This window comes from Buteo buteo, chromosome 11 (assembly GCF_964188355.1).
Source record: "Buteo buteo chromosome 11, bButBut1.hap1.1, whole genome shotgun sequence".
In the NCBI taxonomy this organism is placed as follows: domain Eukaryota; kingdom Metazoa; phylum Chordata; class Aves; order Accipitriformes; family Accipitridae; genus Buteo; species Buteo buteo.
Window position 1 is genome coordinate 27,219,722 of NC_134181.1, and position 26,404 is coordinate 27,246,125.

A 26,404-nucleotide genomic window follows, 5' to 3' on the forward strand; every position below is an offset into this window, starting at 1 on the left:
GGGGCGGGACCGGGGCGGCTCCCAGGCGGGGCGGGGGCGGGGCTCCTCCCTCCCGCCAGCCGCATTCGCCGCCGCAGCGAGACGAGGTGAGCGGGGCTGGGGGGCGCGGCTGGCTCCGGGCAGCCGCAATGGGGAGGGGAAGGGGTGGCTGCAGCCCGGGAGTACCGCTCCTGCCGCGGGGGCCCGCCGGTCCTCCAGCCCCGGGACCTGAGCTCGGTGCCCGGTCGGGGCCGCCCCGGGGTCTGAGCTGCCCATCCCCTGCCCGAGGCCGCCGGCAGATGCCCGGGGCCGGAGCTCTCCCTTCGACAGGGGAAGGGCTGAGTGATGCGGCAGGCTGCAGCAGCTGCCATATCTGTGGCGTTTCCGAGGCCGAGCCAGGGCCGAGTGGCTCCTCACCCGACCCTTTGGTCGGCCGTGCCATCCTCCCTTGGCCAGGACCTCCCCGGCTGAGGTTTCAAGGGCGTTCCCTCCTTGACGGCATCTCTGAGACCCTGCCGACCCTCGAGACCCGGCAGAGGGAATTCAGCCCTGCCGCTGCAGCTGCCTGGACTGGCCGGAGCTTCCTTGGACCACGCTCAGGTCGTGTTCCGCGGATCAGCCGCTGGCTCACCAGCGACTGGCTGCAGCCCCTCCCTGGCTGGACGGGCCCGAGTTCAGTGGGGAGCTGTGGGGCAGCCCCTCTCGGCTGGGTGTATTCCCGTTTCTGAACCCACAGGCCCTTGTGCTGGTCCCCTGCAGCCGGCCCTTCCTTGCTCGGTGGCTGCCGCAAGGTCACTGCCATCCCTCTTGCCCTGTTTGTTCCTCTCCAGGTTTGTGCTGCTGCGTTCTCCCCTGCCAACTGAAAGGGTGTTTGATGTTTGCAGGGAGCTGGATGGTCTGAAGAGGGGAGCTCTGGGGCTCTCTGAGGAGCCCTGGCACTACCAGTGAGACAGCATCATGCTGGCTCCGAAGAAAGGCCTACTGTGCAACCTCAACCACATCCATCTGCAGCACATCTCCCTGGGGCTGCACCTCTCCCGGCACCCAGAGCTGCAAGAGAACTCTGGCTCCATGGGTGGAGGAGACCAGACTGGCTGCAGCGACTCTCCAGAGAACTATGACCAAGTGGATGCCAATTCTAATAATCCCTCCTTGAAATGCCAGTGTTGCGAGTGTCACACTCAGCAGCCGGTGACGTTGGGTCTCCAGAACCAGGCAGCTCAAGAGGATTTCCCCTGCCTGCATGCTGGGGAGGAGGAGGTGGCTTCCCCTTGTGATGCCCCTTGTGATCTGGCTTCCTCCTCCTCCTCTGTCAGCAGCTGCTCGGATTTCAGCTTGGATGACTCCCCAGTCTCCGTGTACTGCAAGGCGTTCTCCAGAGAAGAGTCCCAATCCCCTGAAAATCAGCCCACCATCAGTCCTACAGAAGATGCCCAGGATGGCAAGTCACTGGATGACCAGGGTAGGACAGGTGATGGAAGAGATGCCAACCTCAACCCCCTGGTGCTCCAGGGACCAGACACCCTGGCTGGAGAGAGCCCGGACAGCCTCTGCAGCAGCAGCTTGCTTGACTCCCAGTGTGATGAGACCTCTCCCAGCACGGCAGCACAGGCGACCACCAGCATCTGCACCGACCTAGACCCTAACTGCAACCCCCTCCCTGACCCCGATGCTGTGCCTCCAGCTCCACCAGCACCAGGACGGTGGGATCCCAGCCCGAGCAGAGCTCCTGAGCTGCAGCCCCGGGCTGGCAGCCTCCCCCCGCCTGTGCCCCCCCGGCCCCGGAGATGGCTGCAGGTTCTCAGTGGGCACAGAGCACAGCAGCCGCTCTTGCCTGCACGGCCGGCAGAGCCGGAGCCTGGCTCAGGTGACCTCGTCAGAGACGCGGGCAAGAAGACCATCACCTCCTTTCATGAGCTTGCCCAGAAGAGGAAGAGGAACGCCACGGGGCTCACTCTTGCCCAGGCCAGAGCTGACCGGAGCGACTGGCTGATTGTATTCTCACCTGACACGGAGCTGCCACCCCCCAGCGAGCTCCTCTCCAGCGCCGTGGGCCAGGAGCCAGCCTGGCCCCAGCTCCAGCACGACTGGCCAGCCAGACCTGCCAGCTCCAGGCAGAGAGAGGTGACAACGTTCAAGGAGCTGCGGTACCGCAGCGCCTCCAACAAGCCCAAGAGCCAGCCACCTGGGGAGTGGGCAGAGCCAGTGCCAACTCAGCACCCCTCTGCACCCCTTGAGACGGCCATAGGCAGCGAGGGCTTAGGCTGGGTGCCACCCGTGCCTCTGGGTGGACAGTTGATGGCATCTATGGACAGCCACCAGCTGAAGAGGAGGAGATCCCGACCAGGACTGCAGCCCATTGCGGAGGGGCAGCCGGGGGATGCAGAGGAAGGGGGGCTGCCACCACAAAGCTGTCTTCCAGGAGAGAAGGGGCTGGGCTCTGGCTGCGATAAAGATGTCCTGGTTCGGAGGCTTGGGAGTCCTGGTGGGGACCCCTGGGTGCCAGGGACGGTCGAGAGAGGAGAAGAGACCGGCAGGGAGGGTAAGAGTTTGGGTCCCTTCCAAGCTGGGTGCAGGAGTGTCACCCTTTAGGGGACTGAGCGGGGCAGGGGGGACCTGCAGGCTCTGGCACAGCGGCCACGTCTGAGGCTGCAGGACTTGGGGGGGCAGCCGGTTGCGGAGGCAGTGGGTGCATGTCGCGGCTGCATGCCGAGCCGGCCTGCTCCTTGCTGGCTGGCAAGATGGTTTCTGTGCCCCTCGAGCACTCTGTGCCAGGCAGGGCCGAGGGGCCGCTGCTGCCCTCCGCTTCTTGCGCGCGTGGGTTCTCCCCCCTCCACATCTCCGGCTGCGCTCGGGTGGGACCCCTGAGCGTCCCCCCAGTCCCTTGGGGCTGCCCTGGCCTGTCCCGGCTGCCCAGGGCCGGGCTGGCCCCGCCGAGGCGGCACCTCCTCACCCCGCCCGGCCCACGGGCTCCCTCCGAGCCCTTCCTCTTCCCCGTCCTTCCCCGCCGCGGGGCCCGACCCGCCCCGCCCCGCCCGCTGCCCTTCGCCCCGCCGCTGCCTCCGGTTCCATGGCCGAGCGCGACCCGGCCGGCCCCGGCCCCGGCGCTGCCGGCGGTGAGTGGGGCCGGGGCGGCGGGGCGGGCTCCTTGCGGCCTCCCGCGGCGACCTCGGGCCTCGCTTCCCCGCCGCCCCCCTCACGCCCCTACGCCGGGGCAGCGCCTCACCGGCCGCGGGGGAGCCCGGGCGGGGCCCCGCGGGCCGCGCCTGACTCCGCCGCCCCCCCCCCCCCCTTCCCCGGCTCTCTCCAGCCAGCCCCTCGCCGTCCGCCGCTGGAACCGCCCCGGGAGCAGCCCGGCCTGGCGGGGGGAGCACGGAGGGAGCCCGCCGCCCCCGGGGAGAGCAGAAGAAAGGTAACGGCCCCGCGGTGCCGGCCCCGCCGCCCACCCTCGGGGCCGAACGGCCGCTGGGCCGGGGCGGTTTCCCCCTCCGGAGCCTCTGCCCGGTCCGGCCCGTCCTCGCCGAGCGGGGCTCCGGGAGGCGGCAGGGGCTTGGCGGGGGCGGGGGGGAGGTGAGGGGCTCGGCCCCGGGGCGGGGGTGGGCGGTGGGCCTGGCCGGTGTTTTGGGCGCGGGCACGGGCAGGCAGGGCTGCCTGCTGCAGGGCCCGGCCCTGCCCGCCTCTCGGCAGATGGGGCTGTCGAGCCGGAGAACGGGGGTGGGGTTGCCCCGGCATCTTGGAAACGCCTTGAGGGTCTCCTGCCCACGTCTCCATCCAGGCCTTGTCCCCTCGGAAACGGCGGGTCCTTCGTCCCTGCACCCGAGAGCTACAGGTTCCCATGGCAACGGCCTGGGATGCTCCATTACCCTCCTGCCCGCTCCTCCCTGGCTCCTCCAGGCCTTGATGTCCAGAGCTGCTGCTTGCTGCAGCTGTGGCCAGCGTGATGCCGGTCAGCCCCGGCCAGCCCCGCGCTGCTGATGGGCTGAGGCAGGTGCTGCAGTGGTGGTGGGGTCGGGCGCCACGTTGACATCTTCCTTTCTGTTGTCCGGCAGCCCTGCTGATTGCCGTCAGCACCGCCGTGGATAAGATTATTGCCCACTTCAGCACCGCGCGGAACCTCGTGCAGAAGGTGAGGGTCTGGGCTGAGGCTCGGGCTGGGGTGGGTAGGAGCGAGGGCAGGCCATGCAGGCTTTGGGCAAGAGGGGCTTTGGGAGTTCCCGGGGGAGGATCCCACCATCCCTCCCTGCAGGCTCAGGGTTAGGTGCTGCCGTTCCCCTCCCTCTCCTCTCCTTGTGCCGCCCTACTTCAGGCCCAGCTGGGAGACAGCCGGCTCAGCCCAGATGTGGGTTATCTGCTGCTGCACACCCTCTGCCCTGCTCTCTATGCCTTGGTGGAGGATGGGCTGAAGCCATTCCAGAAGGATGTTATCACAGGCCAAAGGAAAAATTCCCCCTGGAGGGTGGTGGAAGCCTCTGTGAAGACAGGTTGGTGTGCGGAGCACGCTCCTGGAGGTGTTGGTATCTCAGGGTGCCTGGAGCCCTTTTCCAGCCTGGGCTGGGGGAGAATGTGTGCCCAGAGCAGTGACTGTCTGTGTTGTGTATTTCACAGGCCCCAACACCCGCTCTCTCCACTCCCTGTGCTGGCACGTGGCTGGGTTGGCCCCTCTCAACAGCACCAGACAGAAGTTTCATGCCTTTATCCTTGGCCTTTTGAAGTGAGTATTGGGCTTGCTGGCCCAGGCTGTCCTTGCTGTGATGGCAGGTTGGAAGAGAGTCCCAGGAGCTCTAACTTGGGTTCCTTTTGTCTTGTTTAGCATTAAGCAGCTGGAGCTATGGATCTCTCACCTGCAGAAGAGCCCAGGTAAGGACACAGTGCCTGGAAGCTCCCCACCCAAGTCCTCTCCTGTTTGCCAGGGTGATAATCCCATACCTGTTCCACCCACGATGCTTGGCTGGGATTTCTGTAGTGGATAAGGGCATTGTTTTTCATGGTGCATCTTCAATACAACACCCAGCAGAAGCTCATCTGACCTGCTAGGACAGACTAGCTGGCCCTGGGAGGGGTGTGTGGGCAAGGGCAGGGCATTTTGCAGCTGTGCATATCTCGTAGGTGTAATCTCCGTGCTGTATTCACCTACGGCCTTCTTTGCCCTGAGCCAAGGCCCTCTTCCCCACCTCGCTGATGAACTGCTGCTGCTCATCCAGCCCCTCTCGGTGCTGACTTTCCACATTGACCTGCTCTTTGAACACCACCACCTCTCCGTGGATGTAAGACCCTTGTCCCGTCAGCTAGAGTCGCCTCTGTCTCCTGCCCATCACTCTGCTCAGGCTCGGGGAGCTGTGCAGCCCTCTCTGGAGGGCCAAAGCAATGCTGCAGGGGCAAGCCTGGAAGATGAGATCCCCCCTGATACTCTGGGGAGGGCAGCCGGTGCAGAGGGCAGCAGAAGGTCCCAGTCCCAAGCAGCTGTGCGTGGGCTGGTCCCTGGCCCCCAGGTGGGGGCTGCCCTGCAGCAGACCTTCCAGCATGTGCTATGGTGGGGTGACCAGCTCAGTCGCACTTTCCTGGGAGCTGACAGCCGCCCAGAGACCCGCAGGCCCGAGGCAGGCCCTCAGGACACTGGGGCTGGCCTCAGTGGCTGGTGGGGCCAGCTGAGCCAGGCCTCCAGGATTTATGCTGCTCCTAGCAAGGAAAAGTTCCCTTTTGTCTGGTGGACAAAGCTGCAGACGGCTGTGGGGGATTCCAGCCCTGGCCAGACTGCACGATCCCAAACATCCGTGAATGAGCCTAAAGGCACAGAGCTGCAGCTCCTTCAGACCAAAGCTGTCCCTGAACTCTCCAGTCCAAAGCCCAGCAGCAGTGCTGACACCTCTGGGACCTCTTCCCCTGAAGACCTCATCCCGCCTGCTGGAGCTGGAGCACCCACCAAGCCAGATGATCCTGCTGCTGAGGAGAAACTCCTGGTTGTTTGCCCAGAGCCTCATGCAAATAGGAACCAGGCAGCACCTTCTGACCCAGAGGCGGGTGGTCATCCTGGTCCTGACAAGGGCAGCTGGCTGGGCTGGCTCTTTGGAGCCACTAGCCCCTCTGCCAGGAGCTTCCCTCCCAGTCCTGACACCTACTCAGCTAGGTCCAGGTAAGACCCAGCTTGGGCAGGCAGGGTGGGGGGAGAAGCATGTGCTGAGGAAGGGTTTTTCTCCCAGGCAGCAAACAGAGAGCACACCATGAGGCTCGCTGGCCTTGCAGGGTGTCTTGTACTGCCTGTTATCCAGGTTTTGTGCTCCTGGGATTAGTGCATTTCCCAAGTGCTGCTGTCATCGCGTTGTATCAGTCCTTTAGAGCAGCAGGAGCTAGTGGTGGAGGCTTGGTGGTGCTTGATAAGGCCTTTGTCAGCTCCCAGACCACCAGAATAGTCTGAGCAGGATGGGTGGGAAAAGGCTTCCCAGACGACCTTGTGGCTTTCTTTGCTTTGTGGCAGGAGACCTTCTAGCTGGCTGTCCCCCAGCGCATGTGTCCTGGCTGTGGTGGTGAAGGGGTTGGCATCTGAGAAGACCCGTGCCCAAGAACAGCCAGAGAGGATCACATCCGACTCACCCCAGACTCACAGGTGATGCAGGGTACTGTAGTGTTTGGGGCTGGAGAGCTGGTGGTGGATTTTTCAGGGTGGGGGAGCAGGGGAAGCAGGGGCTGTTTCCAGACATAGCCTGGCTGTCCTACAAGCCTTTGTAGGGAAAGGCTTGCACCAACACTCCTTGTTGCTAACTTCCACCTTGACTGCCCCCCCTGGGGATTCCCCCATCTCCTGCTGAGCTTTGGATGAACCTGTGTGTCTGCCTAGGCCTGGTCAGTTGTTTTTCCCAGACATTTTTGCGGGGCGTTTTGAGCATTTTGTTTCTCTTGTATGCTTTGTGGATACACAGCAGCTTGTTGGAGCAACCACATGGCAGCTCTGACCAAGTTGTGGCAGGTCAGAAAAGCTGTAGTGGTCCATCTGTGCTTGCACAGTGTCTGTCCAAGCAAGCATGGAGGGCGACTGGCCATCCCACACCACGTTCAGCCGTCTCCCTCCTCCCCAGCCCTCGCTGGCCGTGACCTAGATCTCCCCACCATGTCTGCACAAGAGCTGCTCACGCTCTGCTGCTGCTCCAAGGATCTGCTTGGCAGGACACCTTTGTGATGTGGCTTCTCGATCAAATCCATTATCAGATGGCATCTCTGCCTGAGGAGGGTGGTCACTGGCTCCACACACGAGCATCAAAACCCCTCCAGAGTCCTGTGGGAGCCTCTCTCAGTGGTATCTGGGGTCCATGGGGAGGTGAATCCCTGATGGCATTTGTTGTACAGGGCAGTTCGGGCGCTGTGTGACCACACGGGCACGGCCGATGGTCACCTGAGCTTCCAAAAAGGAGACATCCTGCAGCTGCTTTCCACCGTGGATGAAGACTGGATCTGCTGCTGCCATGGAAACAGCACTGGCCTAGTTCCTGTTGGTTACACATCCCTAATTTTGTGAGGAGACCTGAGGAAGCAGGTGCCACCTCCTGGAAGGACTGTCTCCTACCATGTCTTCACCACCTTCAGGGCTGGCAGTTCTGCAGGGGACCCTGCCCTGGTGCCCGTCACTGCTGCTTGTTCGCATGTTACTGTCTGCCCTGGGTGCATCCCATGAGCCACTGCTGTGTGTGTCCCTGCAGAGCTGCTGGTACTTCACTGTGGGTCCCATTTGGGAACTGCTCTTGCTCGTGCTTCCTCAGCTGATGCCCACGCTGGTGCCGGGGAGGGAAGGACCCTGTCCCTGTGCAGTGCTCACGGTCCTGGATGTTGTCTCTGTGCTGTTCGTCTTCTGCCACTGCTGCCACCTCCGTGTGCCCTGGTCTGCCCTGGTGCTGGGGCTGGTGGCCCAGGCTGGCCCCAGCTGCGGCTGCACAGTCCCAGCACTCTGTAAATAGTTGTAACCACAGGAACGAGCTTATTGGGGGGGAAGCTGGAAATAAAGGTTGTGACTCACGTGTCTGCATGTGTGAATGCATCATTGTGGCTGGGGGGGGGGGAGGGCGGCTGGAAATGGCCATGTGGCCCACCCCTGTGTGGGTGGCCTGGGCTGGTGCTGGGTCTTTGGCAAGTAAATGCTGTTGCAGAAGAAGCCAGCACATGTGGGGCTGTGCTGGTGCTCAACATACCAACAGCAGAGGTCAACCACAGTAAGCTGTCATGCCCTGGCAGAAAGTGCCCAGTCTCCTGCACGGTGTAGGAAGAGGCAGCTGCAAACATGCAGAGCCAGAAATAACCCTGGAAAAGTGTGCGTCATGCTGGCTGGCTGGCAACCAGCCTCCCCCCCAACCCCAAGATGGAAGCTGCACAGTACTAGTAAAGGTATGTGTTTGTTTAGTTATTTATTTAAATTATACTCATCTTTTTTAGTGAGTCACAGGATGTCAGGAGGGGCAGGATTGCCTCTATTTTTTTCAAGTTTTTCTCATTGCTTGCGATTTTATACCACACTGTTTTTTCTCATTGCTTGTGATTTTATACCACACTGTTTACATTTTATACTGGGCTTCCCAGTAAAAGAGAGATGTGGAGACATTGGAGAGTGTCTAGCGAAGGGCCACAAGGCAGTAGCAGCTTGTCATAAGGGACAACTTTAGGGCCACTGCTCTATTCTATGGACCAAGAACCACATTTCATCCTTCTACCTTCCACTGTTTCAGTGGAAAAGGAAACCATGCTTCAGCTGCCAGGCTGTGGCCTGCTTTGAGGATAAAGCTGCTCTTTTTATTCTGTTCTCATTTTCATTTTTCTCTCTGGAATTTTTACTCTTAGACAAGGGACATTATATCTTAATTGGAATGTTATTTGGCTTGCCTTAAGTAGGTTTGGTTGAATTCCACAACTGCCTCTAGCCTTTCAAATGGGGTCAAGCCAGCAGGAGATGAATCCAGGTACTTTTTCAACTTTTTTTTTTTTTTTTTTTTAATAATAATACAGCATTACAGTCCTTGGCATGGTGGCTCTAGTTTAAAAGGAAGACAAGTGTATGGGTCAAGTGTGGCATTTTAATGACCGTAGTGATTCAGGCTAGGTAATGGAAAAAGGAAAAATCAAGTTACATTAGAGGGGGGGGATCATCAAGAAGCTATTTCATTCCTAAGTGACTAACACAAACAGTTATCAAACTTATTCCCAGCAACCACTTTTGAACCAGAGGAAGTTTAAACCCTAACAGATTTGCAAGAACTGTATCTCATTAGTACCAACCTTTACAGAGGGTATCAGAGAAAATGGAAGGCTGACAAAGCCTTAGAGAGGCTGTGTTCCTTAATGTTCTGCTGTGTGCCAACAAGCACAGGGCAGCATAATGGTATGGGATTGGGATTGGGCTGACAGCTCCCGACAACTCAAAAACACCTCTTAGCCTTTCTAGCTTACCAGACTTTTTGGTAGTGGAGGGGAACATGCCACACAGTGCAAGTCATTTTCCTGACATGACTCTGGTCTAATATTAGCGGGGGTAAGTGCACTGCTACTGTGAGATGCATTAATGATGTTGACAGAACTGAATCTGCTGTCTATGCAGGCATGGGAGACAATGTCTCTAGGTACCAGGGGTTTATATTCTGCGAGTAGGCACTAAATTTGTAGATTTAATGCGTCCTGTTCATCCTGCCATTATGTACAATCACGGTTACACACCCTCTGACTACCAAACAGGCAATGTTTGTGCTGATGCTCCTGTCGCTCTGCATGCATGCTGCCATCATCCCTCCTGCCAAGATCTGACCAGAAGAACCATCAGCACCAAATTAAATCCTAGTGAAACACCATCACCCATCAAACAATTGGATATTTGAAAGAGACAGGGCAACAACCCCCAGAAAAGCAGCTGTAGGAGAGTCAAAACATGACAGGAGCAGTTGAGACAAAGAAGCAAGAAATGAAAATCAAAGACATGTCAAAGAAAACCCCACAAGTCATCAATAGGAAAAGATTTTCCATTTAATACTAGACTCTCTCAGGATTGAGATGCAGGCTTTTTATGCAATTACATCCAATGTTAAAATTGGTAATACATAATTTACAAAGATTAACATCAAAACAATGATCTATTTAGATATGCTTTGTAAAAAGGAAATATATTAGCAGCATTTATTTTCAGCAATCACACAGCCTACACCCATGCAGACTAAGAGTTCATATCTATTTGCAATAATGTAGTGCTTCCTGGTCTTAAAACAGCGATCCTGGTGACACACTGGTCTTTTCATTATTATAAAATAACCGAAAAATAAAAAAAGTCATTAATTTCTACACCAGTAAGAAAAACAATTCTTTGCACTTACCTAACATTTGATTGTCTAAAAAACATTTTGTTTAGTCTTTCAACAAAAGAAAGATAAAATGACAGAGCTAGTGTCTCGCTTCTGTACGCACTTTATTTTTTAAAAACTTTTTAGTGTTTAACACCATTTGAGACAATGATTTCTGTTTTAAACTAAATGAGACAACTCAAGATTTTGGACATGCGATATTCCTACTACACGCACGAGTATTTTATACTCAGGGTTCCTGGTACTGTACAGTGCTTCTCTACAGTAAGAAAATATTCCAAACTATTTTCTTATTTCTTTTTTTTTTTTTTAATAAAATATTTTTTCTCAAAGGGTTTTTTCCTTTCTTTTTTTTTTCTTTTTAAATCAACACATAAAAGTTAATGGAATGAGTCATGTTCCACTAAGAGTAAAATAATTATAATAATAACAAGAATGTACATTAGGACAAGCTTGGTCCATTAAAAAGGAACATGTAACTACTGTATTGCTTTACATCCACGCAGCAGATATATACAACTTGGCACATTAAAAACTGGTTTTCTTATAAGAACATCTAAAACAGGACTGTATATGCATATGTACGTCTGAAAGACAAAAAAGCAAAGCCATTTTAAAGGGGCAGCGTATGCTGACCACCCCCTCCCTTTGCCACAGCCTGGCCCTGGCCCAGAGACAGGTGACAGCTTTGTGGCTCTGCACACCTGGAAAGTTGTTGGGTGCAGTACAGGGAGTCCTGCTGCAGCATTGGTTTGTGGTACGTTACGGCAATTGCAATTTCATGCAGTGAGAAATCAGTGCCTCGGCTGTTGCTTTCGGGAATAATACTTTTCGTCAGGGCAGAGAGAGAGGGCGGTGCGAGATACACTGTCTCTTAATTTAAGAGACAGACATTTTAAGCTGTACAACCAGAACACAAGAATAGTGTTAGCAGTTGATATATTCTACAGTTCACAACAAATACTCGCTCTGAATACTGCTTGACGGTTCATGTAGTGAAGTTTCCTTTTTTTTTTTTCCTTTTTCTTTTAACAGATTTTAATTTGCACAACACACTAGACACACAAGAACCACAGCTTATCAAAAAAACCAACAGCAATGGTGTTGTCAGGATTTGACTTGCTTTATAAAATTTCTCTGCAGAAAAAAGTGAAAAAAATCACACCCCGCCCCCTCCCCCCTCTATGACGCAGAACAAGTGCCTCAACCATCCAACTCCTGCTTTGCTCCAAGGTGACTTTGGAAGTTTCTCCTTGTCACAGACCAAAGGTACATGTGTGCACTGGCCATTCCACGGTGAACCTTTCGCACATTTGGGTGCGTTTCTTCTTGGAACTTGTGCAAATCAGAGGCCACAACTTTAGGGCAGCCTTTAATTTTAAGCCACTGGGCCTTAACCCTCCCATCTGGATTTCATTCACTGGCATGGGCCATGGTGGTGCCAACAGTATCTTGTACAATCACAGGTTAATTGGTGAATATGGGGAATATTCTCATCAGAGTCAGTCAGTCATTATCCTTCTTACCTCCCTGTTTTTGTTTTTTGTTTGTTTGTTTTTTTTTTTTTTTCCTCTGAGTGGGAATATCAAGCAAAAATAAATTAAATTTGACCATCCTGGACAATAACCACGAGATTTTTCTCAGTACCTAACATCAATACAAGGCACGCCCAACAACACACACACCATAAGAGCACTGCAGAGCAGGGCAGGGCAACCTGCCAACCCAGACATCTAAGTGCTAACTGTTTGTATATTTGTCAGTTTTCTGCTGCCCTCTTTTCCTTGGCTGGTGCAGAGGAAGTTGGGCTCCTGCCCTCAGTCCTCAGCAGACCTTGTAGCAGACTCCAGACCACAGCTTCCTCTTGTGGCATCACTTCCTGAAGCTGCTCTCCGGGATGGTCAGAGTGCGCCGCCTCAGTTTTCTTCCTGATCCTTCCTCCAGCAAGTAAGTGACATCAATAGCTGCAACAGACCACAGGCTTTTGGTAAAAGAAGGTGATACCAGTAACAGTTTTCCTATTTTCCTATTCACGGTTCTTTCAAGGATGTTTCCATCCACAGTGATATTCAAAACTCCACTGGACAAAGTGCTGAACAACCTGATTTAAGTTTGAAATTGGCTCTGCTTTGAGTCATGTTTGGATCAGATGACCTCCAAAGATCCTTCCAACCTAAATTATTCTATGAGTCCATGATTATTTTGCATTAACTCCCAGAACACAAAAGAGACTGGACAGAGCTCATCGTAGACTTTAAATTAAAAAGAGAGACATACTTAACCAGTGCAACCACTGCACCCTTATTCTACAAGTTAGACAATACCTACGGAAGTTACTTAGAACCCAATGGAAAGCTTATTAAAGGTCAAAAGAGGCTTTCTAAATTCTCTTCAGTCTTTCTTTGCATGTCAAGTTTCTCAGTTGTAAACACGGAATAATGGGGGGAATTGGTCTTAAGAAAGTTTTTGTGGTTACTAAAATATTATAGAAAACACAGTGTCAGTCATAAGAAATTTCATTTGGATTTAGTGGAAATTGCTACTGTTGCAAAACAAAACATTGCTGTAAAGAAAATTAATTATTAATAATGTCCACTAGCAGTAAATTCCGACAAAAATGTTTATTTTATCAACACGGTCTGCAGCAAACTGAAAACAAACCTGTAGAAGAAATGCTATTGTGTAATCATAGCATAAAATCTCACCATTTTTCCCTGGGATTTTCTCTAAGAGGTTTAGCAGGATTTGATTAAGTCTCTCTCTCTGAATATGCCGCCTTTCCTCTGGAGTGCACAGCTGCCTTGTGTCGGAATTGCTTTCTTCCACCTTTTTATCAGTTTCACAGGTCTCACTAGAGACTGCCTCTTTTTCTGGCTCCTCTAGGCTAGGCATCTCACTTGAAGTTTGATCTTGATTTCCTAATACATCCTCAATAAGTGGAAGAGAATCTTCTTCTTGGTTTAAGTCTTTAATCTGTGGTTTTGAGCGATCTGTTTTCCAGGACGATCTAGCAGGAAAAGAAGGGTTTAAAAACCACAATTTTTGAGACACTCATCTGAAAGGCCAATTACTAGTGAGTCAAGGACTCCTCAGTAGGTAGGGGGCTTTCTGGAATCCCAGTCATTTGACTTAATGCATGTGTTCAAACCCACCAGTTACCATCTATGGAAGTCTGTGTTCCCATAACCTTGTTTGCATAATATCAAATGCAGTCTTTTAAAAACAAATTGCTTTTTAATTTAGATTTGTAAAGGTTTTTATCTTCCAAAATAGTTGAGCTTGGCACTTACTGATGTTTTTCTGCAATAATCATGGCTCTTGATGGGTATTTTTAGTCTCTAACAGAACAGAGAGAGTGCATTGGCCCTGGCTCTTATTACAGTGCAAACATGGGCAGTGTGTTCAGGGATCTGACCTCCCTTTGTGCAGGAAGGCTGGATGCTCTTGTCCTGGGCTCTGCCATCTCCCACATTCTGTTGCCTTTGCTAACTTTCAAAATGGCTTCTGTACTCTTCCTTATGTATATTATTAAGGAACACTGAGGCTGCTTCTATATTCTATCCCTCCTCACCTGTTCCCTTTTCTGTCTTTGAAAGTTTAGAGGATTGCTTTAAATAATTTAAACTTATTATTTCCATAGCACCCAGGGGAAATGGGTAGCAAAAACAGCGGGCACTTGACAAACAAACAGGATTATATCATCTCTTCTCAACGAACAATCTGGTAGGTAAGACTCACCTGCCTCCATTTCTCTTGTAGTTGTCTGGTACATAATGAGGCTATAACAACAATAAAGATTATGGTTAATTATCAAATAAAATTCACAGTGGAAGAAAGTGCTCGTCTATCAAATATTCTCTAAGTACCAATACACGACTTGCCTATCTGACACTTTGGAAATGCCAGTGCATGGCTGGCATATCTCACACATCAGACAAATTCAAAGGAGAAGGCATAATCGTGTAATAAGGATAAATTAAATCCAGACTTACTATGCGATTCTTTGTATCTTCTAAATAAATTTCAAGCCATAGACCATCATGATAAAAATCATCTTTGCTTTCTGCACAGCAGAAGTTTGGAACCATCTCTAAACTCACTACAAAAATCTCTCTGCTTCCAGGAAGAAAAGTGCTTACTTGCAAAATATCTGCCAGATCTGATACCCCTGTGCTCAAAGACAAAGTAGTCCTGTGTAGGAGGATGTGCACAATGAAGAGTTGCTACTTCCATGGAATAGGGAAAAATGAGACAGTGAAATGAACAGATATTCAGATGGAGGATGTTAAGGGAGACTGTAATTCATGATTTTGCTGCCTATCTGTCTGCTATTTTTTTTGATAAGACATCTATTTTCAGTGATAATTATATATATATATATATAAAGTAAGCAGTATGTCATTTGATAGAGCAGGGAAATGGAAATAGGAAAATACTGCTTTTCTGTATTGGGAATCACTGTTCAAAGGTACTGCTGGAAACCATTTTTTAAGCAAGTTTATTAATACATGGAGTAATTACACCAAAGGAAAGAAAGCCTGACACAGACAGGCTAACAAACTCACACTGGACTATATGTTGTATGATTCTCTAAAACACTGCAGAATTGTGACCAGAAAGTGAGTCTTAAGATTTCCTTCACTCAGGACTGGCTTAAATGAAATTAGCATCTAGAGTTCAGTCAGAAACCACAGTCTCTAAACTTATACATCACCATTTTTTCAACATGTTTGCCTTTGAACTGCATATTCTCTGTCTACAGTCAATTTCTCTTTCCAAGCTTTCTTTCTAGCCAGCTTTTAATCCAGACTGTGTATGCTTATGTGTCAGCTTCCTTCAGTTTACCAAGCTTCATTCATAAACAGAGAGCCAGGGACGTTCAAAAAATACGTCCAGTCTTTTAGTAAAAAGTAAGAAAGCTAAGAGAAGAAACGCTTACAGAAAAGTCTCTCTTGGGCGTGAGTTTCTTGGGGAAGTGGTCAAAGGCATAGGGCTTGGTGCAGACAGGGTAACGATTCCGGTGGATCTTGTAGAAGAGATGAGCTGATTTATCAAGGCGGTAATCGCAAATATATACATCTTGCTCCTTCACACCTTTTGGCCTCCCTGCGGTTTCAAAACAAAGCACATAGGAAAAAAAGTTAATCAGATTCAAGAGGAAACACATGGTATACCAGAACAAGAACAAGCCATACACAGTGTCAGAGAAGTAGGGGGCTGTCAGAACTGTTAGGTGGGATGGCAAGCATTCTTGTTTGTTCTCCTTGATTCATAATCATAATAGCAGACACATTGCTAGTTCAATTTAAGAGGAAAACCTGTATACTCTAATCAAATAGTACCCAAACTTTTGCAAAAACTATTATCAACTGCCATCACTTTCTCTTCCCTGCCCACCACAATCCCACCTTGCTGCTGTTTCTTCAGTACTGGCCCCCTTAGAACAGAAATCACTGTCCCAGTGCTAAAGCAATAATGCTTCCTCAGCCCTGATACCCTGTAAACATTGGCTACGGCCTTTTTACAGCAGTAACTATTTTAGCATACTTCCCAAATTATTAGAAAGGTGTATTATATTTAATTTCTCATCCCATTAAGTTTCCTTACCTTTGCAGTAGGTGTATAGGTCAAGAACACAGCACGTTCCCACCACAGCCTCTAAGGGGATAATTTCATACAATGGCACCCGGAAGAGCTCATTGTGATAAAACTTTCGAGAGGGGGAATGATGTGTTTCATGTGGACGGAAATAATGATGACCAAATGCAAACCGCTCCTCTCTGTTTGAAGGCATAAAGGTAAGAGAAAGAAACAGAAGGGAAAAAAAGACTATTTCTGTAAGCCCGTGATACAACTTAATGCCCTCCACTTATTTTTGAATCATCTATCTTGCACTTTTGCAATGACTGATGAAAAGCGAAGTTACATGAATATTACGTATGCAACTTTATCGCCTTCAGTAAGTGGAAATACTCCTAGTGTGATTCTTATGAACACGGCAGACTTACTGTGCTGCTATCATTGGAGCATATGCATTTAATCACGTTACAGTGGCTTAGCAAGTCAGTTATTGTTAGCTGAGCCAATTCAGCTGTCGGTGTGTATTCTCAGCCTATTCCAACAGTGAGGAAAGTACATCAACTTCTATCTCTCATCCCTTGCTTAAACCTCCAGCCTTACATGTTTTTACTTTGCAGTCATGGAGCACAAGCAGAGACAAGTGGGAAATCATCAAGTCTTTGTAACTAAGCCGTGTTCAGTCCTGCATTTTTAAGCTACGACAAGACTTCCACAAAATTACTGTGTTTTGACAGGTAGGTATATGGAATGTCTCAAATTCAAAAGATGCCTTGAACATACTTCTCATTTTTCCAGAGTTTTTCAATGCGGAAAATATCGAGTTTCTCCCTGTTGATGTGGGACAGCAGCCGATACGACTGCCGGACAGGGTGTCCATCTGGAGTTCTACGGCTGTCTCTCATCAGGTAAACACAATCACCTGGCAAGAGGCACAAAATATACACCTGTAAAGAACTCTTCATGAGTCCAGCACACCAAAAGTAGAGGAGTAAATGGTTTCATTAAAACTAACATGACAAAGCTATCTCATGTGGAATTGTAAAGAGCGATGCAAAACCAATGCAGAACTGGAAAAGGAGGAAAAGGTTACCTTGATCATTTTCACAAAAGCTTTATAGCAAGAACTAAACGTAACTTCAGTTGTATGCCAAGACTAACATGTACTAAAATACTAACATCTACTGAATCAAGATAAATTATGACAGACTGCAGGATGTGTAACAAAATAAGTTTTGATTAGGAAAATGTGTTGAAATTAGTGATAGCTCCAATGTTTAAAGAATAAATCTAAGCTTTAAGAGAGAAGACACTTAGAGAAATTATTATTAAGAAAATAAATAATTGACTGAGAAGCCCCAAGCCTTTGATTATTCCAGCAGAACTCAAATAAGATGCATAGCTCAGGAAAGGTAAGCAGAACTCAAAAAGGGCTGAACAAAATGATACCCCTGGCAACTAAAAAAGTCCTTCCCAAGTGCAACCCCTGAACAGGTCCCTAAACTTCTATTTATTCATTTTGTCCCATGAGTGACTTAACTCTTTCTCTGCTCTGACCTGTGAAATGGCATTACAAGTACTTCCTCTCCACCCCCTAGACTTGACTCCCATTCTTACTTGTACACTGCACCTTTCTTTGTGGCCATGACTATCATTCGATAGGGTGAAAATACACTGCTCAATTCAAAAAGACTTTCTCCTTTAGGGAAAAAGCTTTAATCAATAATGTTCACAAAGAACCTGAAGAGTCTCACAGGGAGAACATTTGGGAAACTAAAAGTATTACTGAAAATATAATTGGATTTAGTATATAGTATTTAAAAATCAATTCCACCTTTTCTGTTATTTATCGCACAGTGAACAAAAAACTGGGAGGTCCCAAGTAATAAAAAAATTAAGAAAAACTACCCTGGGTAAGATCAAAGGTCGTATAGCATAGTATTCTAGCTAGAAAATTGGGCAGTAGCAGATGCTTAGGAGGAAGAAGCATAGGAAAAAGGCATGCATAGGAAAAGCCTTCCCTTCAGGTTTCCTTTAATCTCTGTTTTACAGACTTTTAAAGCTAAAGGCTATAGCTGGACCACTGTGCATAAATAGGCAGGGTTTAATCCTTCCTCCAAGAATTTGTCTTATCTTTTTGGAACCACTTATACTCTTGACCTCTCCAACTTCCTGTTGCAATGCTTCCCACAGTTTAGTTATGTTTTTGTAAAAAAATACTTCCTATTGTTTAGTATGTTGCCTGCTAATTTCAGTGTTTATTCCCTAATTTCTACATTGTTGCACTTCCCTATGCCACTTATGATTTCATAGACCTTTATCATATCACCCTTCAAATCATCTGCATAGACTTTGTTCACAGCAAAGATGTTTCATATCTGATTAACCTTGTCATCATGCTTGTTTTTACAAGTAGTAAGGTACGCTTTCTGAGATGGGATGACAAGAACAGTACACAGCATGCAAGACAGACACACCATAAGACTACAGAATGGCACAATTACTTTTTCTGTTTTGTTCATAATAATTTCTAATACTCAGTCTCCCTTTTTGACTCATGCCGAACATTTCTCTTACGTTTCCATTAAATTGCAATGACTCCTGGATTTTTTTTCCCCTAAGTACATCCGTATTTTTGTGTATGTGCAGTTATGTCTATTTTCCTTCCATGTACATTACTATTATTTAATTAGCAGGTTCTGTCTCTGTTATTTCCATAGCTTAGTAAAAAGATGATAGAGAACCACCAAGTACAACGTGGCCCCAGGTTCATGAACACCTCAGTTTTTTTCTCCCTTAGTTTATAACCAAACTTAAGATTAAAGTGAAGGACATGTAATTATATTTTCATAAATATGATCTCATTTATCAATCTTGTATAAGTTTAAAAGATGATCTTAAGGACTCCTCGTATGCAAAAATCACTTTAAGGTTTTATGTAGTCGCCTGTCACTGTAACAGTGGAGTACAATACATTGCACTATTAAAAAAATGCTGATTTAAAACAGAGATGACATGGGCCATATGGGCACTGACATCTGCCTACAACCATGAAGCCAGCTTTTAAACCTTCTGATACATCAGGATCCCTATTAAACAAATAGAAGCTGTAGTTGTAGGAAGGAGAGACAGAGTTTTATTCTAGCTTGATTAAGTAAAAAATGGACTGAAGACAGAATGATGTAGGCTTGCATATAAGCTAGCAGAGTGCAAGCTCTTCAAGGACTCAGCATGTATTTGCTGGTGATAAGCCTGTACTCACCCATTGTGTTAGCTCTTCTTACTATATGAACTATAGCTGGGATAACATCACCTTCATTTTACTAAGTTAAGGATTACTTTTAAGCAACTCACCACCCTATTTTCTGTAAAAGACTGATAGAGAAAAAAAAATAAGGTACATGCTGAGACCAGCTGCTGGCCCCAAGCAGAATGTAAATAAAACCACCTATTTTTGGCTGTTATTTTACATTTGCTACTTTCAACTCTTCTTCCCTACCTCTTCAGTGAGAATAAAGCAACTCTAGTACTTACTGTACCTGACTAAAAAAGGAGTACTCAGAAAGAAATGTACACCGATACTCTCTTGCCCTAAAGATCAGGAAGCTTGATTTCAAGTTTATCCAGGCATTACTGACTACTGAAATAGCTACCCCTCTGTCTCAAAAAGGGAGTTTATAGTTCTGTGTTTCCACAGAAGAGATGTGGCTGCTATTGCCGGTGCATCAGCGATAATGACATATGACAGTTTCTGGCTATGTGGGTTTTCTGAGATCCATTTTGACTTCTGTTTATCAACTCACATGTGAGGTAGAACTCCTTGTTCACTCTGCAGGACGTTATGGACCAACTGATCAAATCTATTTGCATAATCTCCTGGTTTTACATGTTAGGTAATTTTTGCAGAGCAAGCATGTCTGTAGTATATAACTCAAAAACCTTAAGTAAAATTGTCAAGAAATTAAAAACCTAAGTCCTCTAACCAGAGACTGAAGGACCCTCACTTATTTAGAGGGATTTGATTACAGTAAAGTGCGCACTGACACGGAAGCTTTTCAGCCTTGTTCCTCAAATGAGTTCTCAAGCATAGAACTGGAAGACAAACCAATTCAATGTACAGACACAACTCCCCAGCAGTGAGGGCGGACTAAGTTACAAATGGTCTCAAAAGCACTTTTAGTCTTTATTGCAAGATCAGCCTCTTTCTAATACACAACACATAGGAAAAATGTAAGTCTAGGCACATAGTGACTGGAGGACTGAAGGTGACTATGGTCTCTTTTGCCTTGGAATCTGTAAATCACATGACCTTTTAGAAACCAGAGGGAGTATGTATTGGGATTGCATGGCAAGGTTTTGGTAGTAGGGGGGCTACAGGGGTGGCTTCTGTGAGAAGCTGCTAGAAGCTTCCCCTATGTCTGACAGAGGCAATGCCAGCTGGCTCCAAGACAGACCTGCTGCTGGCCAAGGCCGAGCCCATCAGCAATGGTGTTAGCGCCTCTGGGATAACAGATTTAAGAAGGGAAACATGCAGTGGGGCAGGAGATTGAAATGTGAGAGAAATCCCTATGCAAATACCGAGGTCAGTGAAGGAGGGGGAGGAGGTGCTGCAGGCACTGGAGCAGAGATTCCCCTGCAGCCTGTGATGAAGACCATGGTGAGGCAGGCTGTCCCCCTGCAGCCCATGGAGATCCATGGTGGAGCAGATATCCACCTGCAGCATGTGGAGGACCCCACGCCAGAGCAGGGGGATGCCCGAAGGAAGCTGTGACCCCTTGGTGTGCTGTCTTTGTGCTGCAGCAGGCTCCTGGCAGGACCTGTGGCCCCGCAGGGGACCCACGCAGGAGCAGTCTGTGCCTGAAGGACTGCAGCCCGTGGAAGGGGTCCACGCTGGAGCAGTTCATGAAGAACTGCAGCCCGTGGAAAGGACCCATGTTGGAGAAGTTCGTGAAGGACTGTTTCCTGTGGAAGGGACCCCACACTGGAGCAGGGGAAGAGTGTGAGGAATCCTGCCCCTGAGGAGGAAGGATTGGCAAAGACAACATGTGATGAACTGACTCCAACCCCCATTCCCCGTCCCCATGCACTGCTGGGGAGGTAGGTAGAGAATTTGGGGGTGAAGCTGTGCCTGGGAAGAAGGGAGGGGTGGGGGGAAGGTGTTTTAAGATTTGGTTTTACTTCTCATTCCGCTATTCTGGTTTGATTGGTAATACATTAAGTTAATTTTCCCCAAGTTGAGTCTGTTTTGCCCGTGACGGGAACTGGTTGAATGATCTCTTCCTGTCCTTATCTCAACCCACGAGCCTTTTGTTACATTTTCTCTCCCCTGTCTAGCTGAGCGGGGGGAGTGATAAAGTGGCTGCGTGGTGCTTAGTTGCTGGCTGGGGTTAAACCATGACCGAGAGTAAAAAACTGTTTCTTCTACTGTCTCCAAGATGCCTTATATGCTTGTGTGCCTGCATCACAACAACTTCTATAGGCAGGTGTCGTGCCTCAGAACTTTTGGCAGAGAACTTGAGACGAGCAATGAATCCACAAATTTCCCCTTTTTCTACTGTAGCTGTTTATTCCTTTCTAGTGTCTTCGGGTTATACACCTTGCTTATCTATTCCCTGAAACTGCAGGGGCATTTGGTGCCTAACAGTGGCAGTTTGGTCTCCTTTGTCCTCTGCCAATGGCACATGGAGTTCAGCCACGTAAGGACTAACATTTCTCTAATTAAAAGTCACCAAGACCAGACTAGAGGTACATGAGTGAAATATAATGTGTTATGACAAAAATTACCTTAATGCTATGAATGACTGGAAGATGCCACAAAACCCAGCTAAACATAATCCACTTTAACAGAAAACATAAAAGTAAGTACCGATACAACCCTAGAAAGTGAGTTACTCTCTAGCAAGGAACCCAGCATAAAACAAGAAATAGCAAAACTAAATGGCTGAACTCTAGACAGCATAGACAATGCAGAGCAACAACAAAAAAGGAAGACTGAATGCAAAGTCTAGAATTCTGCAGAGGGGATAAAGAATACAATGTTCTTGGACTTTTTTTTTTTTTTTTTAATTCTCCACTTTCCTGAAGACTCTCCCATTCCCCTCTAGCAAGCATACCAACTGCTTTTACTCATTCAAGAGCAGTTCTCTTAATAATTTTATAGGCTTCTTTCTAACCTTGTATGTATCTGTAGGATGAAATAAAAAAAATAATAATCAGTGAACTGAATTATGTGGCTGTGTAGCTGCCTCTGAAAGACTCATGGCTTTGAAGCAATGTCCAGAAAGATACACTTTATGGAACAAACAAGCAATAAATTGGGTGTTTTAATGAGCATTCTACACTAAAATACTGAAGGCCTAACAGCCTTCTTTGCCTTTACTTCTAAACGTTAACTACCAGAAGTTGGCTCAGCATCTTCCTTGTCTGGCCACGAGGAGACACCTATCTGCGCTAAAGGTAATTAATGTTTCTTCTTCAACCAGCCTGTGAGAACTCTTACTATGTGTCACTCCTGTAATAGCAAAGAGTGCAGCTTTCTACTTGTAAAAAGATAAAAGCACTTCAAACAGGGTGATGCCAGAAATCTCTGTACACTCTTATCTGATGGAAATCACAGCAGCCACCAGAGTTAGTACATACCTTGGCGCAGAAGCAGATCATCCCGTAATAAACATATATAATAAACACAGCCAGGCTGGGCATAATGGGGACGAGGAATCATGGGAACCTCCTGGATGAAAGAAGAAAAAAAGGAAGGAAATTCTGAGATGCCCACCATGATCAGTGCAAAAATGGGGCTGATATCCTTTGGGAAACATGCAGAAGTGCACAGAGAAGAAGAATTGACACTTAATATGATTAAGCCTAAACCAAGGAAGCTACACTCTAAAATGAGAATCCCACACTAGTCTTGCCAATCTCAATAAATATAAATGCAAGAGCTGCTTTAGTTTATAACTGTAATAGTGAAGAGGAGACTTTTTTTTTTACCCTATTCACAGATCGAGGTTCACACTGCTCACACAAGTAGTGTTCAACATCAGAATTCACACCCATACAGTCACAGTGCTGCCAGACCTAGAAAAAGATACATCCCAGTTAGAAATTCCTATGATAGATTTTATTTACCAATTGCATTTTCTCAAAAAAATATTAAGGAAAGCAAGTAAACAAGCAAGGAATTTCAAGATTTTCTTTGAACTATTTCACACTATGTCAGAAGACAGACAAGATCCCCATGCAACTGTTTATGTAAAAGCCCCAAATTGTTGAAATTAATTCTGCTCGCCTAAAGACAGGAGTTGTTGGCAGTTTCAGAAAAGTGCTAGCTCCTCTATCTAGAAATGCAAGTTGCATCTCCTCTGTGGAAACAGAATCTCTCAGTTCTTTTGGAGAGCAAATGAAGGTCTGAAGAGGTAATTAATGCCACTAGCTACATGGAAATTGCTGGTAAAAGTTCCACTGGTTATGGAGAATAGAAAAAGAGTACCAGACTCCATTTTGTGTTCCCCCTGCCTCACCATGCACTTTTCACACTGGATCATGAGTCCTTCATCTTTGTAAAGGCCACAAATGCAACGGATCACATCCTCATCCTTCTCATGCCCATTTTCTTTTTCACAGACCGATGTCTCGCTGCTGTCAGCTTCACTTGCTGTTTCTCCCACAATTTCATCAATTTGGGCAGATGCCTCATGGCGAGCGTTATAATATGCTTTCCGTAACCGGCATACATCACGCCCGGTTGGAGATTTTCTGCCATAATATTTCTGAATGAAAACAAAACAAAGAATCAAAAAATTTTTTTTTTTCCAGGTTCCATGCTTTTGGTGCATTCCTCCTGTCTGCATGCACCATTAAAGGTGTCATCATTAAAGCTGCATCCAAAAATGTGGTATACACCTGTCGATCTACTTCCTTATTTTGAACAGCAGGTCCATGTATCTTACATATGACACTGAAGAACAACGTACCTCTGCCAAAAGGTACTGAAATTTCATTAGGTTAGCTGTTCATGCATGTTCTTGACCTTCTATTTGTCTGACCTAAGGCAATCAAAAAGCACTAAGAGTAAGCTGAAGCACATGAATTGCTATCAATGTGATGATCCGTTTGTGATGAATGGACAAGTTTTCCTTCTCTAAAATATTTTTCTTCTTTTATTACTGTAACTCAGCAAGAGCATTAAATGAGGGTATATCCCCACTGTCTATGCAATAGCTTTAAGGCCAGAGAGAGCCCCACCTCTGCATTCCGGAAGACCTTCAGCATGTCCCCATCAAAAGCTTCCACAGTTTTATAATAGCCAGTCAAGATCTGTTTCTCAATTGTGGCAAGGTCCAATGGGTCAGAGATCTTTTCATAATAGTCTGCATTTCTAAAATGGGAATGCATGCACAATGTCATTTTCACTAGCAATTCAAAGCTGTGCAAATCCATTATAGAAAACTACGGGTTACTCTGAGAAGCAAGTACTTACTTTTTCTTTGGGGGTAGGTTCAGGAGGGGAGCTGCAAGAGCCTGCCTGGAGGAATCTGCAACAGGAACACACAGTTTAGCAACACTTACTTGAGTAAAACTTAAAAAGACAAGTAACTAACAGCACTCAGTCTAGGTTAAAAAAAGACTCTTCTACTATCTATCTGAGGCACAGGGAACTGAAATGCTTTTGCATTTCTAGAAGTTGGTTGCTGTAATGAGACTACATGTATCAAAATGGAGGAGAGTTTCCCTGCAATTCTGTCAATTGTACCATTTTGCTGAACTACTGAAAAATCATTTTAAAAGGATAGCAACATCTGCAGATTCTGGTGGCAGAGGAAAGGGTTGAGGATAAAGCAAAGTGATTACTGGTAGCAGGAGAAGGGCGGGGGGGGGGGCGGAGAAAGGAAGGTTATTTAACATCCTGAAATAAAACTAATTTTTCTCTAGTATTTTCTATTCAGAGAGTCCATTGTTCCAGAGGCTGAAAAAGTTTCCATGGAGATTTTTTTAGGACTGTCACCTTCACCTTTGTAGGATATGATGCTATCACATATTTCCTTGAAGATTTGTGCTAGGCGGGCAGCACGAGCCACTTCAATATTTTCTTCAGCTGCAGCCAAGCGTCGTGTTCTCACAGAGCGGGAGGTCTGAAGGGCTGAAAACTGGGTCATGAAGACATCTGAAAGAGGGCAAAGAAGAATTCTTTCTAAATAAAAAATTAAAGATCAAATTTCTGTCCCAGTAACTCCATCACCAATTATTAAAATTAACATGTTTTCTAAGCCACCATAACAGTAAAAGGCTTCAGTTTCATATTCCTAAGTTGGCTCTCACTGCTTATAGGTCATCTAAATGGTTAAGCTGGTTATCTAAGTATTTTATGTTGCTGGAGCAAATACAGGATGTCACTGAATTCACCCAAAATACTCACTTCCAACCTCTCATGTACCTGACAGTGAGGACCAAATCCTGCATGGCTGTGAAGATTATGGTCCTATGAATAGAGTGCTATTTTTGAAGCAGGATTAATAAAGTTTTTCTGATAGTCATATTTTGTCCCATTCCCATAACTGACTACATGCCAAAAAGCTTTGTTTTCTAAAGGCCTGAAATCCATTAAATTATGAGCATAAATGACACTTTTCAAAGTCAGCACAACTGTTTCTTGTCTAGGGATATAGAAAGCAGAAAACAGCCCTTCTCTGTAAGGGTGCAATCATGGAAAACATTAAGTATCATCCTCCTCCTCCTCTGATAAACCACTCTTGATTAAATGTGAGACATGACAATTTTTACCAGGACTTGAGAGACATCAGGGCTGCTGGAGGAACACAAATGAATCCAGCAACCAGACGACTGGTTTATATAGTACAAAATTCTCATTCCTAAGAAAACAGCATTAAGTGTTTTAGAGGAAATTGCAGAATGCCATAATGCAAAAAATACATTGAAACAGCAAAAGAGTTTGTCTTACCCTGCTATGTAGAAATAAGGGCATACAAACACATATATAGGTATTTTTATCTGTATAGCATTCCCTGTATGTATTACAAAAGGTGTATGGATCTTGTAGTAATGCTACATTTGATTTATACACAGAGTGTACTTAAACTCTTCATGGGCATGTCATATAGGTTCTCAAAGTAGCAACCTGAGGAACCTGTGTTGGTCTCACCAGATTTAATGTTGCCATCATCCCGACAGATTCCATTCCAGCGGTTGTATAGTGATGTGGTATGGATATTGTCACTGACATGCTTCACTTCCTCTTGTTTTTGTCGAATCTTTTCCCAGTTTCGTACCAAAAATACATGGTGTTTTAGCACAAAATTCCTACAGAAATTAGAAAAGCATTAAAAAATCACCCTCTTCCTGTAAAATTAATTCCTTAATGTGGGGAAAAAGACAGATATTCAGAGGTACACTTCTGTACCTTCTCTCAGTGGAGAAGAATTCCACCCTAGCTGGTGAAAGGAGAACTAAGAACTGCTTACTCAGACACTTCATGATGCCCTATCTTATAGAAAAAAAATAATTTCAAC

At 47.3% G+C, this 26,404-nt stretch overlaps 2 protein-coding genes and 2 long non-coding RNA genes across 10 annotated transcripts in view; 3 read left to right on the forward strand and 1 right to left on the reverse strand.

Annotated features, from left to right (window-relative positions):
• Nucleotides 1–22: 22 nt before the first annotated feature.
• RUSC1 (RUN and SH3 domain containing 1) lies at nucleotides 23–7,984 on the forward strand. 3 transcript variants are annotated; one of them, XM_075041043.1, is made up of 10 exons: nucleotides 23–86; nucleotides 864–2,521; nucleotides 3,290–3,391; nucleotides 4,029–4,105; nucleotides 4,286–4,460; nucleotides 4,585–4,690; nucleotides 4,790–4,836; nucleotides 5,086–6,109; nucleotides 6,452–6,580; nucleotides 7,318–7,984. In XM_075041043.1, the coding sequence occupies exons 2-10, from the start codon at nucleotides 937–939 to the stop codon at nucleotides 7,484–7,486; spliced, it is 3,414 nt and encodes a 1,137-aa protein (XP_074897144.1). In that variant the 5' UTR covers nucleotides 23–86; nucleotides 864–936; the 3' UTR covers nucleotides 7,487–7,984. The 3 variants fall into 3 exon arrangements, with proteins under 3 accessions (XP_074897144.1, XP_074897146.1, XP_074897145.1); XM_075041045.1 differs by having other exon boundaries at nucleotides 7,323–7,486; XM_075041044.1 differs by lacking the exon at nucleotides 23–86 and having other exon boundaries at nucleotides 812–2,521.
• A 2,404-nt stretch (nucleotides 7,985–10,388) lies between these two features.
• ASH1L (ASH1 like histone lysine methyltransferase) overlaps nucleotides 10,389–26,404 on the reverse strand; it is a 64,572-nt gene continuing 48,556 nt past the window's right edge. For 2 of the 4 annotated variants that reach the window (XM_075041049.1, XM_075041047.1), the window contains 13 exons: nucleotides 26,038–26,195; nucleotides 24,889–25,041; nucleotides 24,358–24,412; nucleotides 24,123–24,255; nucleotides 23,399–23,647; nucleotides 22,869–22,955; nucleotides 22,518–22,608; nucleotides 16,662–16,800; nucleotides 15,909–16,081; nucleotides 15,241–15,407; nucleotides 14,040–14,080; nucleotides 13,007–13,308; nucleotides 10,389–12,265 (listed from right to left, as the gene is read on the reverse strand). In XM_075041049.1, coding sequence (XP_074897150.1) covers nucleotides 12,174–12,265; nucleotides 13,007–13,308; nucleotides 14,040–14,080; nucleotides 15,241–15,407; nucleotides 15,909–16,081; nucleotides 16,662–16,800; nucleotides 22,518–22,608; nucleotides 22,869–22,955; nucleotides 23,399–23,647; nucleotides 24,123–24,255; nucleotides 24,358–24,412; nucleotides 24,889–25,041; nucleotides 26,038–26,195 — 1,840 coding nt within the window. In that variant the 3' untranslated portion in view covers nucleotides 10,389–12,173. Of the gene's footprint in view, nucleotides 12,266–13,006; nucleotides 13,309–14,039; nucleotides 14,081–15,240; nucleotides 15,408–15,908; nucleotides 16,082–16,661; nucleotides 16,801–22,517; nucleotides 22,609–22,868; nucleotides 22,956–23,398; nucleotides 23,648–24,122; nucleotides 24,256–24,357; nucleotides 24,413–24,882; nucleotides 25,042–26,037; nucleotides 26,196–26,404 lie in introns of all 4 variants that reach the window. The other 2 variants (XM_075041048.1, XM_075041046.1) reach the window with 1 other exon arrangement.
• LOC142037085 (uncharacterized) lies at nucleotides 12,118–16,655 on the forward strand. Its single transcript, XR_012652278.1, has 3 exons — nucleotides 12,118–12,248; nucleotides 15,917–16,099; nucleotides 16,499–16,655. It is a non-coding gene; the product is annotated as an uncharacterized LOC142037085 (long non-coding RNA).
• Nucleotides 16,651–25,053, forward strand: LOC142037086 (uncharacterized). 2 transcript variants are annotated; one of them, XR_012652280.1, is made up of 4 exons: nucleotides 16,651–16,786; nucleotides 20,679–20,975; nucleotides 23,694–23,863; nucleotides 24,897–25,053. It is a non-coding gene; the product is annotated as an uncharacterized LOC142037086 (long non-coding RNA). The 2 variants fall into 2 exon arrangements; XR_012652279.1 differs by having other exon boundaries at nucleotides 24,810–24,937.

What these genes read in the sequence shown, in the direction of transcription:
- RUSC1 (XM_075041043.1), top strand. Translation starts at nt 937, where the DNA reads ATGCTGGCTCCGAAGAAAGGCCTACTGTGCAACCTCAACCACATCCAT. An exon ending in ACCTACTCAGCTAGGTCCAG is followed by an intron (nt 6,110 to 6,451) that starts GTAAGACCCAGC and finishes GCTTTGTGGCAG; the next exon opens with GAGACCTTCTAGCTGGCTGT. An exon ending in GACTCACCCCAGACTCACAG is followed by an intron (nt 6,581 to 7,317) that starts GTGATGCAGGGT and finishes TTTGTTGTACAG; the next exon opens with GGCAGTTCGGGCGCTGTGTG.